The sequence below is a fragment of the Trichosurus vulpecula genome, chromosome 9 (genome assembly GCF_011100635.1).
Source record: "Trichosurus vulpecula isolate mTriVul1 chromosome 9, mTriVul1.pri, whole genome shotgun sequence".
In the NCBI taxonomy this organism is placed as follows: domain Eukaryota; kingdom Metazoa; phylum Chordata; class Mammalia; order Diprotodontia; family Phalangeridae; genus Trichosurus; species Trichosurus vulpecula.
Window position 1 is genome coordinate 123116323 of NC_050581.1, and position 14095 is coordinate 123130417.

General features: G+C 43.0%; 1 protein-coding gene across 1 annotated transcript in view; it reads left to right on the forward strand.

Annotated features, from left to right (window-relative positions):
• DNAH1 (dynein axonemal heavy chain 1) overlaps positions 1-14095 on the forward strand; it is a 162426-nt gene that overhangs the window by 112977 nt on the left and 35354 nt on the right. Inside the window, exons 51-55 of the mRNA XM_036738850.1 lie at positions 1383-1548; positions 2383-2574; positions 9024-9134; positions 9268-9453; positions 11419-11610. Coding sequence (XP_036594745.1) covers positions 1383-1548; positions 2383-2574; positions 9024-9134; positions 9268-9453; positions 11419-11610 — 847 coding nt within the window. The remainder of the gene's footprint in view (positions 1-1382; positions 1549-2382; positions 2575-9023; positions 9135-9267; positions 9454-11418; positions 11611-14095) is intronic.

Genomic DNA, 14095 nt, shown 5'->3' on the forward strand with positions numbered 1-14095 from the left:
GGAATTGAGCGAGGACACCACAGGTCACTGGCACGCCTAGATAATCCACACTTCACTTTAGTGTCTCTACCTCACCCCCCGTACCTCATCCTACACCTTTTCCCAGAGCTTCCAACTTAGGGCCACAGTGACCCCTCATTGTCCCCCAGCTTTGTCCCATTTCTGTATCCCTTTGAGAGGGTTTCCACACTGGACACTTGGGCTCTTAGTTTGGGCACAAAGCCACTTTTCTCTTACGGCCTCCAATGTTTGTAGCCTATATGCCTTCATTTCTCGAAAGACGCATCTACTGAGGTTTACTATGTACTGGCAGAGTCTTGTGCTCAGGGTTTGGGGAGATATAGACATTAATAAGCCATGATTCCTGCCTTCAGGGAGCTCCCAATCTTGTATTGAGGGGATCAGACAAGTGTACACAAAGTAGGAAAACAAGGACAGGGGGCAGCTAGGTGGTGCAGTGAGTAGAGCACTGGCCCTGGAATCAGGAGGACCTGAGTTCAAATTTGGCCTCTAGCTAGCTGTGTGACCTTGGGCAAGTCACTTAACCACAATCACCCTGCCTTCCCCCCTCAAAAAAAAAATGGAAAACAAGGAAAAATGTGATAGAAGAGGGGTGCAAAATCAATATCAGGGTTCAAAGGAAGAGGATATCTTTTCTGACTGTAGGATCAGGGAAGGCTTTGTGAAAGAAATGGCATCTGAGCTGGGCCTTGAAAAGTGGATGGGTTGTGGTTTGGTAGAGGTGGTAGATTCCAGATCGTCAACAGCATTAGCAAAGAGTAGAAGTGTGGGGTGTGTTGGAGAATGAGTTATCCACTTTGGAACAGAGGCTATATATACAAAGCAGACTGAAGAAGTGTGAACTCTTGTTGGCTGGGCAATAGAAGATTTCAAATGTCAGGCCCAGAAGTTTGGGTTCAGTTTGATAGGAAATGGCCGTGAAAGATTTTTGAGCAGGGATGATGACATGTATATTTCAGTATCAGAGCTGTGCTTTAGAAAAGAAAGGCGTGTGTAAGATGGGTGCAGTGAAGAAGGTTAGGGATCTGGAGTCAAGCAGGCTTCTTAGAAAGCTAGGATAGCAATCCAGGTCAGAAGTAGAGAGAGTCCGAACTCTAGAGATAGCTGTGGGGATGGAAAGGAGGGGATGTATCTGGGAAGGTGAGAGATCCAACCAGTAGGACTTATTCCACATCTCTTTAATCCATTTTCCAGAAATGAGTCCAGCTTCTGTAATCCCCAGGACGGACCTAGTTCAGTGAAGGAATATCCCCACTCTATCTTACTGTGGGCTTCGTTTTTGTTTATAGTTTGTATGGGCTTAAGCATAGGTTGACTCCCATAGCTCTGGGCTGATTTCTTAAGCATTGATTACTTCCCAGCCCTCTTGGAGAGGTTTTTCGAGCCCGCCTGAGACAGTTTCCCTCATTGGTCAACTGCTGCACTATTGACTGGTTCAATGAGTGGCCATCTGAAGCCCTGGAATCTGTGGCTTCCAGATTTCTGAAGGAGATCCCCGAGCTGGACAACACAAATGAGGAAGGCCTGGTAAGTTGCCTCCTCGTATCTCTGTCTTGGGTTTTCTTCATAGAAGGAGGTGGCTCCTCCTTTCTCTGATGTCTACTCAGAGAAATCCCTTTGCAAGGGTGATGCCTAACCCAGACTCAAGATGTCCTTGTTTCAGGAAAGAGAGAGCCATGGTAGTGATAGTGTTAAGATTGAGATTTTTTTCTTCCAAGGTTAAGCAACTTTCTTCGAAATAGAAGGCAACATAATGCAGGGGAATAAGGAGCCCTGGATTCTAGTTCTGGCCCTATCTTTTACTTGCTATGTGACAGTCTTTGCCCCTTTCCAGTCCTCAGTTTCCCCCTCTGTGAAGTCGAGGAGAGAAGTTTGGATCAGATTCTCTTTAAGGTTCCTTCTAGCTCAGATAGTCTATGTTTCTGTGGACCCTACCCTACCCTGTGTAAGGTAAAGTAAACTTGACTTTGAACTAATAACATAATACAAGAAGGGGAGTGACTTGCTCCAACTCCCATGTACCTGTCTTCAGGGACAGCTCTCACCTTGGAAATAGCCTCTTCCCTTCCAGGAGATGCAGTCCCAGCCTAAGGTAGGAGAGAGGAAGAAAATCTGCCCTCTAGAGCTATTCCATGAGCTAGTGCATGTGCAGAGAACCTTTATGGATAAGCTCACCAGCTAGATAGCATCAGAGCTAAACCCGCCAGTTCCCACCTCTTCACTGTTCTGCTTTCGGTCTCATGGGTTTGGCAAAACTGTGTGGGTCTTGCAGTGCCCTCTACCTGTAGTAACTTCTACTTGATGCCCTCATCTCCTAGGGAGGGTTATAAATAAGCTGGTGAACATCTCTGATCCCTGTAGATCCAAGTGTGTGTCCGCATCCACCAGTCTGTGGCCAAAAAGTGCATTGAATACCTGGCTGAGTTGGCCCGTCACAATTATGTCACTCCCAAGAGCTATCTGGAGCTACTGAATATCTTCTCTGCCCTGATTGGACACAAGAAACAGGAACTAAAGACAGCCAAAAACCGGATGAAGAGTGGCTTAGATAAGGTAGGTCCTTTAGAGAGGACATTTAAGTGTAGCCCTTTAACAGATGAACCCTTTTCAGGAGACAGAGGCCTAGTTAGAGTCCACCAGTCATCATGCATGCTGTTGGCCATCACTTAGGGAGGTATCAGCACTCCCTGGGCAGTTTTTTGAGTAGTATGTCTAAAATTTTGATAGGTAAAAACTGGTACTTGAGCTTGGGTCAACAGCTTGGCTTCACATTCTAAAAGTATATAGCTATTAAAACCACTGGGAAAACTGAAAGGCAGTCTAGCAAAAATGAGGTATACACCAACATCTCATACGATATACCAAGACAAGCTCCAAATGAGTACATGATTTAAAGACAAAAGGGGGACATCATAAACAAATTAGAGGAGCATAGAAGAAATTATCTGTCAGATTTATGGATAGAGGAAAAGATAGTGAAGGAATTAAAATGGCCAATTTTGATCATATAAAATTTAAAAGTTTGTGCACAAATAAAGCCAGTCCATCTAAATTTAGAAGAGAAGTAGGAAACTGGCAAAAAAAAATCTTTAAAGCAAGTTTCACTGATAAAGGTCTTATTTCTAAGATATATGGGGAACCGATTCAAATTTATAGGAATAGTAGCTGTCTCCCAATTGATATATTTATAGTCAAAGAATATGAATAGTTTTCAGAGGAAGAAATCCAAGCTATCAAAATCTATATGAAAAAAATGCTCTAAATCACTAATAATTAGAGAAATGCAAATTAAGACAACTCTAAGATTCCACTTTATACCCATTAGATCGGCAAAGCTGACAAAAAAACAAAAAGGAAAATGACAAATGCTAGAGAATTGTTAACTGGTCTAGCCATCGTAGAGAACAATTTGGAACTTTGCCCTCAAAACTGTGCAGACCCTTCGACCCAATGGTGACAGGCCTATACCACAAAAGGATCAAAGGAAGAGGAGGAAAAGGGAGGGAAAGAATTAGTAACATTTGCTAAGTGCCAATGACATGCCAGGCATTGTGCTAAGCGGTGAGGTTACAGAAATAGGCAAAAGATGGTCTCTGACCTCAGTGGAGTTCACAACCTAATGGATATGTAAGAGAAGAGAATGCAAATAATGAGAAACTGAGGGGATGCCCATCAATTGGAGAATGACTGAACAAATCCATCGGTTTTCTCTCTGGAGGCAGATAGCATTTTTCATCATAGGTCCTTTGGAACTGTTTTGGGTCATTATCTTGATCATAATAGCTAAGTCTTTCACAGTCGATCATTGTTATTTAATATTGTTGTTATTGTATACAACATTCTCCTAGTTCTGCTCCCTTCACTTTGCATTGGGGCATATAGGTAATAAATAGCATATATGGCATAGTGAAAAAAGCCCTGAACTTAAAGTCAGGAGACTTTAAATCTATTCATCTCTTTAACTTCTTTCTTTTTTGTTTTTTTTTTTTATTAGATTTCTGAGATGGGATAGTTGAAGTCCCTCAGTAGTAGTTTTACTCTCTATTTCCTCCTGTAATTCATTTAACTTTTCCTTTAAGAATTTGCATGCTATACCATTTGATGCATATATGTTTAGCATTGATATTACTTCATTGTCTATGGTGCCTTTTAGCAAGATATAGTTTCCTTCCTCATCTCTTTTAATTAGATCTATTTTTGCTTTTGCTTTGTCTAAGATCGTGATTGCAACCCTTGCCTTTTTTACTTCTATTGAAAAATAATAGATTCTGCTCCAGCCCCTTATTTTTGCTCTCTCTCTCTCTCTCTGTGAGTGTGTGTGTGTGTGTGTGTGTGTGTGTGTGTGTGTGTGTGTGTCTGTTTCAAGTGTGTTTCTTGTAAGCAACATATTGTTGGATTTCTAATCCATTCTACCATCTGCTTCCATTTTATGGGAAAATTCATCCCATTCACATTCACCATTATTATTACTAATTGTGTATTTCCCTCCCTCCTATTTTTCCTATTTATCCTTCTCTCTTTCTTTGTTTTTACCCTATCCCTCCTCAAAAGTCTGCTTTGCTTCTCAACACTCCCTCCCTTAATCCACCTTCCTTTCTATCAGCCCCACCCCCTTCTCTTGTCCACTTCCCCTCCTTCCCTATAGGGTAAGATTTCTACCCAACTGATTCTCCCTTTGAGGCAATTCTGATGAAAGTAAGGTTCAAACATTGCCTGTCACCACTACCCCCCACCAATTTTCTCCTCCATTGTAAAAGTTTTTTGTTTCATGCCTCTTTTATGTGAAATAATTTTCTCCATTCTTCATCTCCCTTCCCCCTTCTCCCAGTGAATCCCTCCTCACTTCTTAATTTTATTTTTTTGAAATGATCTCATCATAGTCAACTGACACGCATGCCTTCTGTCTATGTATATTTCTTCTAACTGCCCTAATAATGATAAAGTTCTTAGGAGTTGTCCTCTTCCCATATAGGAATGTAAACAGTTTCACCTTATTCAATCCCTTATCATTTATCTTTCATGTTTACCTTTTTATGCTTCTCTTGAGTTTTGAATTTGAAAGTCAGACTTTCCATTCAGCTCTGATCTTTTTTATTAGGATTGCTTGAAAGTTCTCATTCGTTAAATGACCATTTTTTTCCCTTGATGGAAAATATACTTAATTTTGCTGGTTAGGTTATTCTTGGTTGTAATCCTAGTTCCATTGCCTTCCAGAATATCATTCTAAGATCTCTACTACTTTAACCTGGAAGCTGCTACATCTTGTGTGATCCCAACTGTGGCTCCATAATATTTGAATTGTTTCTTTCTAGCTGCTTGCAGTATTTTCTCCTTGAATCTGGGAGCTCTGGAATTTGGCGACAATATTCCTGGGAATTTTCATTTTGGGATCTCTTTCAGGAGATGATCAGTGGATTGTTCAATTTCTATTTTACCTTCTGGTTCTAGGCTATTAGGGCAGTCTTCATCGATAATTTCTTGAAAAATGGTGTCTAGGTTCTTTTTTGATCATGGCTCAAATAGTTCAATAATTCTTAAATTATCTCTCCTGGATGTATTTTCTTGGTCAGTTGTTTTCCCAATGTGATATTTCACACTTTCTTCAGTTGTTTTCATTCTTTTGACTTTGTTTTATTGTTTCTTACTGTCTTACGGAGTTGTTAGCTTCCACCTGCCCAATTCTAATTTGTAAGGAATTATTTTCTTCAGTGAATTTTTTTTACCTCCTTTTCCATTTGTCCTCTTCTGCTTTTAGGGAGTTCTTCAGTGAATTTTTGTGCCTCTTACCATTTGGCCAATTCTGTTTTTTAAGGTGTTATTTTCTTCAGTATTTTTGCTCCTCTTTTTACCAAGCTGTTGTTTCTTTTCATAATTTTCTTGCATCAGTCTTATCATCACATCACAATTTTTCTTCTACCTTTCTTTTTGATTTTTTAAAATCATTTTGAGATTTTCCGGGAATTTTTGTCGAGCTTGTGTCAAATTCACATTTTCCCCCTTTGAGATTCTGCTTGTATGTTTTGACATTGTTGTGTTCTGAGTTTGTGTCTTGGTGTTCCTGTTACCATAGCAGATTTTTATGATTAGGTTCATTTTGGTTTGTTTGCTCATTTTCCAGTCTATTTCTTGACTTTTGACTTTATGTTTAAAGTGGGCTCTGCTCCCAGGGTGGAGGGGGCACTGTTCCAAGGTTTTTCTCGTTGCTGTTTTCAGACCTGGTTCTGGGCATCTGTAAGTTTTTAATGCTTCCAAGATGGTTTGATCTAAAGACAGATGTGGTCACTGTTCTTTTTGCCTATGCTCTCGTCTTTACCCCAGAAGCAACTTTGTTCCCCTGTAGTCACAAGTGCTAGTGCTTCTCTTGGCCCTGAAACTGAGACCAGAGCCTCTACTCCCTTATAAGTGACCACAAGTGCTCTTTTCCACTTTGAAACTGTCACCAGGGCTCCTGTTCACCTGTGGTCATAAGTGCTCCTCTTTACACTGGAGCTGTGACCCAGAATTGCATATGGGCCGTACAACAGAGTCCTGAACCCAGCTTGAGCAATCTCTTTCTGACCATTTATCTGACCCCCTTGCCATCTTCGGGCTAAATGTTCCAAAGGGCCAGCTGCTGGTGGTGTTGTGGCACGGCCTGTTCTGTGCTCTGGGCCTGCCATTACCCTGGTGTCACAGATCTCTCCTACTGACCTCCTAAGTTGTCTTGGGCTGGAAAGCTGTCTTACCCCAACCTTTTGTTGGCTCTGCTGCTCTAGAATTGGATTTGAAGCATTTTTAAAAGTTGTTTGAAGGGTAATATTGGGAGAGTTCAGATGGGTTTCTGCCTCTACTCCACCTCTCCTTTGTTTTCCATCCCAGGGTTTTCTGAAGAAAGAATTTCATAAACCTTAAAGCTCTCTGTATCTGTGAGCTCTTTTCTCTGTGTAGAATTAGTAGTTGTAGCCATGGAAATGAACGAGATCGCAATGAAGAAAGTGTAGAGAGAAAAGAGAAGAGATACAGGGACAGATGCTTGGAAAACACCTGCAGGTACCTTCCTTGGAGCCAGAAAGACACAGCTATGTGATGTTGGTCAAGTAACTTAAGCTCTTGGTGCTCAAAGCACCTCACTAAGACTGGAAGTTGCAGAGAAAGGGCTAACTTGCAGTGGTAAAAGGAGTTTCTCCACCTGGAGGTTCCCTTGTGCACCAAGGCAGATCAACAATTCTTCGGCAACTTAGCTTCAGACAGTTGCCTGGGGCACTTCCAGGTTAAGAAACTGGCCAGGAGTTATGAAGCCAGGAGGTCAGAAGTAGGACTTAAACCCAGGCCTGACTCTGTGGCCAGCTTGCTGCACACTATGCCATACTCTGTCTTGACCTGTCATAGACAAATGCTCTCACCAAGTCATGTAGTCTAAATTCTGAATTTGTACTGGATTCCCATTAGAATGTAAATTCCTTGAGAGGTGGGACTGTTGTTCCTTTCGTTTGTTTCACTAGCATTTAGCACAGCTTACTAAAGTTTGTGGATTGATATGTTATATCCCCCAGGAGAATATAAGGTCCTCATAACAGCAACTTTGTGTCCATGAAGCCCCAGCCTCACAAAGTGTCTTGCATATAGTTGAAAGTTAATAAATCTTTGTTGGAAGCCTATTCATTAAAGTGTAACAAAAAATAAATTAAATTAAATTTTTAAAAAAGGAAAACCTATTCAATTATAGGATTTTTCCCCTATAAAAACAGAACAGTCTCCTAAAGCAGCTAAGTATAGTATTATTAATTCTAATTGCCATTATTAATTTTTAATACTTAAAAAAATTTTACTTCCAAATTCTCTATCCCTCTAGACTCTCCCCCACCCATTGAGAAGGCAAGCAATATATGAATTATACATATGAAATCATGCAAAACATATTTCCATATTAGCCATATTGCAAAAAAAAGGCTAGAAAAAGAAATAAAATTCAAAAATTATGCTTCAATTTATACTCAGAGTTCTTCAGTTCTTTCTCTGGAGGTAGATAGCATTTTTAATTATGAGTCTTTTGGAATTGTCTTGCATTGTTGTATTGATCAGAATAGTAAATAGTAATAAATAGTAGTAAATAGTAAAAATAGTAAAGTAAAGTAATAGTAAATAGTAAAGTCTTTCACAGTTGATCATTGTTACACTTTTGCTATTAATTGTACAATGTTCTCCTAATTCTGTTCACTTCACTTTGCATCAGTTCATACAACTCTTCCCCAGGTTTTTCTGAAATCATGTCCCTCATCATTTCTTATACTTGCTAATACTTTCTAATTACTATTCTTTATAAGGTAAATGTCATAAAATTTAGAGCGAGATAGTGAATACAATTATCTAGTTATATACAATGAAGCCCCTTTCTCCAGAATCTTTATCTAATCTTAAGAAACCAGACCCTCCTACCAAGAACAAAATCCATGCCCAAAGACTACCAGGAAGTCTCGTAGACCTGAGGAACAATTCTAAGGTCATTTAATCACCCCTTTCTCCATCTCTATCCCTACCTTCTTGAGCCCCGATCCAGCCCAGGCTAGGGGAGAACTTATCTACCTGTACATCTTTCCATTTGTTTCCCTAATTCTCAGAGACCTCCAAGGAACAAGGAGATCATACCTTTCAGTTATGACCCTGAAGCTACAGCTGAGAGTACCGTTCCTCAGTGTACTGGCAGTTCAATATTGGTTTCACCATGTGTGTCCTTGGTGTAAACAGCTAAGAGCTAAGGCAATTAGGCGAGGAGAAGCAGTCCTCTAGTACAAAGCATGTTTATCATTAGGGCTTCACATAGCACCCCAGTGGCCAGGGCTTCTCTTCCACAGAGGAGTTGAGCGCTGGCTAAGCTAATGCCAAGCCCTCAGGGCTTCACCCTTTCTCTCTCCCAGTATCTATTCCCAGATAGCACTGGACCCCAAACACTGTCCCATTCCTCCATCTCTATCTGAACACTCAGCTGCCTTGGCACTAACTCAGAGGTTTCCTTTCTTGGGCAGCTGCTTCGAACTGCAGAGGATGTGGCCAAGATGCAAGAAGAGCTGGAAATAATGCGCCCGTTGCTGGAAGAAGCTGCCAAAGACACTGTGGTCACCATGGAGCAAATAAAGGTGGGGAAAGGAGCCAGAAGAACATCCCCATCCTGGGTGCCCTTTCTTGTCCAAGGTTCCCCTCCCAAGGCTCATGTAGCTGGATCCTCCTGGCCCTGCCACAGTCCTTGAGAGTCTGTATTCTGCTCCCCAGGCTGACACAGCTGTAGCAGAGGACACACGGAATGCTGTGCAGGCGGAGGAGACGAAAGCCAATGAGAAGGCCAAGAAAGCCCAGGCCATTGCTGACGATGCCCAGAAGGACCTGGATGAAGCTCTCCCAGCCTTAGATGCTGCCCTGGCTAGCCTGAGGAACCTTAACAAGAATGACGTGACTGAGGTGAGAACAGGCAGGACCTGATGATGAGCTTCTCCCTTCCCCCTTGGATCTATCTGATGCAAATCAGCTGGACAATGTCAGAGCAGAGAGGTTGGCTCTTTCTCCTCCCCTCAGGGTAGGAATTCTTGGGGAATTAGACAGAAGGAAGCCTCCTCAGCTTCTGTAGCATCTCTGATAGGATATGTGCCTGGGCCCAGGAAGAAGGGGACTCTTCCTTCCCCTGGCCTGCACCATGCCCATTCCTCAGCAGCCCTTCAGAAAAACCTGGTCCTGCTGCCTCTTGGGCCTCAGCTTCTTCTCTTGGGGAAATCAGGCTGCCTTACCTTCCCTGAAACCCTAGGTCCCCAAGGGGTGGGGGAACTCCAAGCTGGGAACTCAGACATTTTGCTGCCAGGTGGCGCAGTGGCTCCTCCCTGTCCTCTAGTATTTATTAAAGGGTGGGCTCCTGGCTGCCTCATTAAGTTGTAGGCAAAACAGGCTCAGAAACATAGCCCTGGCCTAGGGACCAGTGGAAAAGGACATATGCACAAGGTCTTAAGTGAAGCTGGCCTCAGGTTAGCTACAGTAGGTTCCCCTGCAGTCTTGGGGACTTCTGGTCCAGACCCCTGGCAGGAGCTGGGGGCAGGGGACACTAGGACAAAGCAGGCTGGGGCCAAGGTGAGTCTGCTCCATAAGGAAAGATATCTCTCTGAAGGAGACCTGGGATTCCTATGAGAGCCCTGGGGGTGTGATGGAGCTCAGCTCTGAGAGTCTGCCGCCCTCACCCTCTCCATGCCAGGAAAACCTTGGTCAAGTCAATAAAGCAACTGATTCTTTATCCTCTCCCATTGATTCAGTGAAGCTCTTATACCCACTCATCTGATCAATTCACTGTGGATGTTGTAGGCTAGGAGGGGCTTGCAGGGACCTCTTGGAGACCACAGCTGACCTTTTGGTCTAACCTAGGAAAGTGTCTCTAATGATAAGAACTGAAGGGAACCCTAGAGGTCACCTTATTCAGCCCCTTTATATTCCCATAGAGGAAGCCCAGAAAAGAGAGGCCCTAGTAAGTCACTTGCAGAAATAAGACAGGTCTTCTCACTCTCTAGGACAGGGCTCTTTCCCCACTTCACCTTGCTGCTCTTTTAGGCTTCAGGGGGACACATTTGTGGATAGATCCCCCTTCAGAGGTGGGTCACCTATGGGGAGGACCAGGCCCAGCAGGTATCTCTGTGGGCTCAGGCAACAAACAGCCCACTCATTCCATGCCTGGGAAAATGGCAGTAGTGCCCAGGAAAAGGTACAGCTGTGAGGTAACTGCTTCTTCTTCCCTCCACCCACTCTGCAGGGCAGCTCTTATTCTCTCTCCCCCTTCAGTTTAGTTTATCTCATGAACTTGTTCTGTGTCTAGGCTGGGTGCAGTACTGCTGAGACGAAGCAGGGTAGGTCTTCTTTGTCCTGTCATGGGTATAAGACCACTACCTAATAAATTAAATAGAATATAATGAGTACGAGGGTTTCATAGAAAGCCAAGAAGACTCGTATGAACTGAGGAAAAGTGAAATGAACAGAACCAGGAAAACAATTTCTACAACAAAAATATTATACAGACAGACAACTGTGAAAGATTTAGGAACATTCATCAATGAAATGACCAGCCATGATTCTAGAGGACTCATGAGGAAATAATGGTACCCATCTACTGATAGAGGAGTGATACAGATGTAGATGCAGAATGAGATAAATTTTGGAGAGGGTCAATGTGGGAACTTGTTTCAATATGCGTATTTGTTACAAGGGTTTGGATTTTATTTTTTAATTTTTAAAATCTTTTAAATGGATGGGGGAGGAGGGAGAAAAATGAATGCTTGTTAACTGAAAAAATATAATAAAATTTTAAAAAATAATAATCACATGAAGAAATACAAAGTGATGCCTTATCTTCACATATTTTCTCTTCTGCCTCCACTTCCCCTCCCACCCCAGGTTCGTGCAATGCAGCGACCACCACCAGGAGTGAAACTGGTCATAGAAGCTGTCTGCATTATGAAGGGGATTAAGCCTAAAAGGGTACCTGGGGAAAAGCCAGGCTCTAAGGTGGATGATTACTGGGAGCCTGGCAAGGGGCTGCTCCAGGACCCAGGCAAGTTCCTTGAGGGCCTCTTCAAGTTTGACAAGGTGAGTCAGTCAGATTCTCAGCGGACTGTCTAAACTATTCTGCAGTAGCTGAAGATCTAGAAATGAGCAGGGTGGGCATGGGGAAGGTGCAGTGAGTGCCAGGACAACCACACTGGGACTTCAGGGAGAGGGTGGAGAAAGAAAGGTCAGAGCTCTGATCCCAGGAAGGCACTGCTGGGTGGTTACTTTCTTCCCCTGGCTCCAGGGGGCAAGACTTAGAATGAGTAGGAAATAAAATGGGTAGAGAGACATTTCTTACCGGCCAATTGTGTCTTTCACTGTGTCCTCATTTCTTGGTCTTTGTATTTCTCTCTTTTTTGTTGTCTTTCTGTTTCTATCTCTCTTTTTGACTCTTTCTCCTTTCTTTTTTCTCCGGATTATTTAGTACATGTTTAATAAATGCTTGTTGAATTGAATTTTGGATCTTTGATCCTGGGGAATTCAGATAAGTCTCGCCTCGGTTTTTAGAGTCGGTTGTGACTGCCTGTGATAGAGGGCAACCATAGATGCCTACCCTCTGTGGTCCCTTCCACTGCCTTATCTATGACTTGATGAAAGCTAGCTCTTGAGGGAAAGATAATCCAACATAAGAAACATTTGTTAAGCACTTTCTAGGTACAGGGCACTGGGAATGCAGAGACAAGAAAGAAGCAATGTTTGCCCTCAGGATTTCAGCAGTGGTGGGGAGTAGGGTGAGAGCTAGCACCCTGGAGGCATCAGGAAAGGCCTCCTGTAGGAGGGGGATCCTGGGCTGTGCACTGAAGGAAGCTAGGGGTTCTCTGCAGCAGATATGAGGAGCAAATGCATTCCAGACATGGGGGGGACCACATCTGCAAAGGCAGGGAGGCAGGAAAAGGACTGATGTGGATGGGGAACAGACAACAGGTCAGTCTGACTGCAATAGAGAGTGGCTGAAAGGGAACTCTCTCTCTCTCTCTCTCTCTCTCTCTCTCTCTGTCTCTTACACACACACACTCTCACACACACACACACGTACTCTTTTTCTCTTTCTCTCTCTCTCTATATGTGTATACATTCATATGTATGTATATATACACATATAAATTCAATTTTATTTGTTTTCAGTTCTAAATCTCTCCCTTTCTCTTCCCCCTCCCTCACCTATTGAGAAGCAGAAAACCCAAAATCCATTGCACGTATGTATAGTCATGAAAAACAAATTCCTACATTAGTCATGTCCAAAAAACATAGGAAGGAAGGAAAGATGGAAGGGAGGAAGGAAGGAGGGAAGGAAGGAAGGAAGGAAGGAAGGAAGGAAGGAAGGAAGAAGGGAAGGAGAGAAGGAAGGAGGGAAGGAAGGAAGGAGGGAAGGAAGGAAGGAGGGAAGGAAGGAAGGAGGGAAGGAAGGAGAGAAGGAAGGAGGGAAGGAAGGAAGGAGGGAAAGAAGGAGGGAAGGAAGGAAGGAGGGGAGGGAGTAAGGAAGGAAAGAAGGAAGGGAGGTTAGGAAGGAAAGAAGGAAGGGAGGGAGGGGAGGGAAGACATGCTTCAATCTGCACTCTGCGTCCATCAGTTTTATCGTGACTCCTTTAGAGTTGTGGCTGGTCATTGTGTTGATGTTACTAAGTCTTCCAAAGTTCATTATCTGTCCAATATTGTTTTTATTGTATAGATTGTTCTCCTAGCTATGTTCACTTCATTTTATGTCAGTTCGTACAAGTCTTCCCAGGTTTTTCTGAAACTATCTGCTTCATTTCTAACAGGACAGTGGTATTCCATCACATTCATATACCATCATCGGCTTAGCCATTCCCCAGTTGATGGGCACAAAGGAGAGCCACATAAAATAGTGTTGAAGAGGTAGATAGGGGCTGTATTCTGAAGGGTTTTGTTATTTATCTTCATGACAATAGTCATTAGCCATTTTTGAATAAGGGTGGGGGTGGGGGTGACACAGCCAGACCTGTATTCTAGGACTGTCCATTTGGCCGCTGTGTGGAGGTCTGATTGAAGTGGGCTGAGACGGGAGGCAGGGAGACCGAGTAGGTGTTGTGATTGCCCAGGTGACAGTGTTGGAGCTCTGAACAAAGGCAGAGGCTGAGTGAGTGGAGAGAGGGGACAGATATGAGAGATGTTGTGAAGGGAGGATCAAGAAGACTTAGCAACTGAGGGGCTCTGGGTGTTGAGAGAGAAGAAAGTTAAAGACGACTCTAAGGTTCCAAATCTGGATGACTGGAGGCATAATGCTGCTTTCAGCAGAAGTAGGGGAGTTTGGGAAAGGGTATATGGAGGAAATAGGAGTCCTCTTTTAGATTTGAGTTTGAGATACTTATGGAACATATAAATAGTGACTTATACCAGGCAGTTGGTAATATAAGATGAGAATTCAGGGAGGAATTGGGGCTGGGTATATAAATTTGGGAGATATATGCAGAAAGATGATTGAACCCTTATAGAAGCTGATAGAACCATGAAGAGAAGGTATAGTTGTGGCAAGCAAAAGATGAAATGACTGAGGAAAACAAAA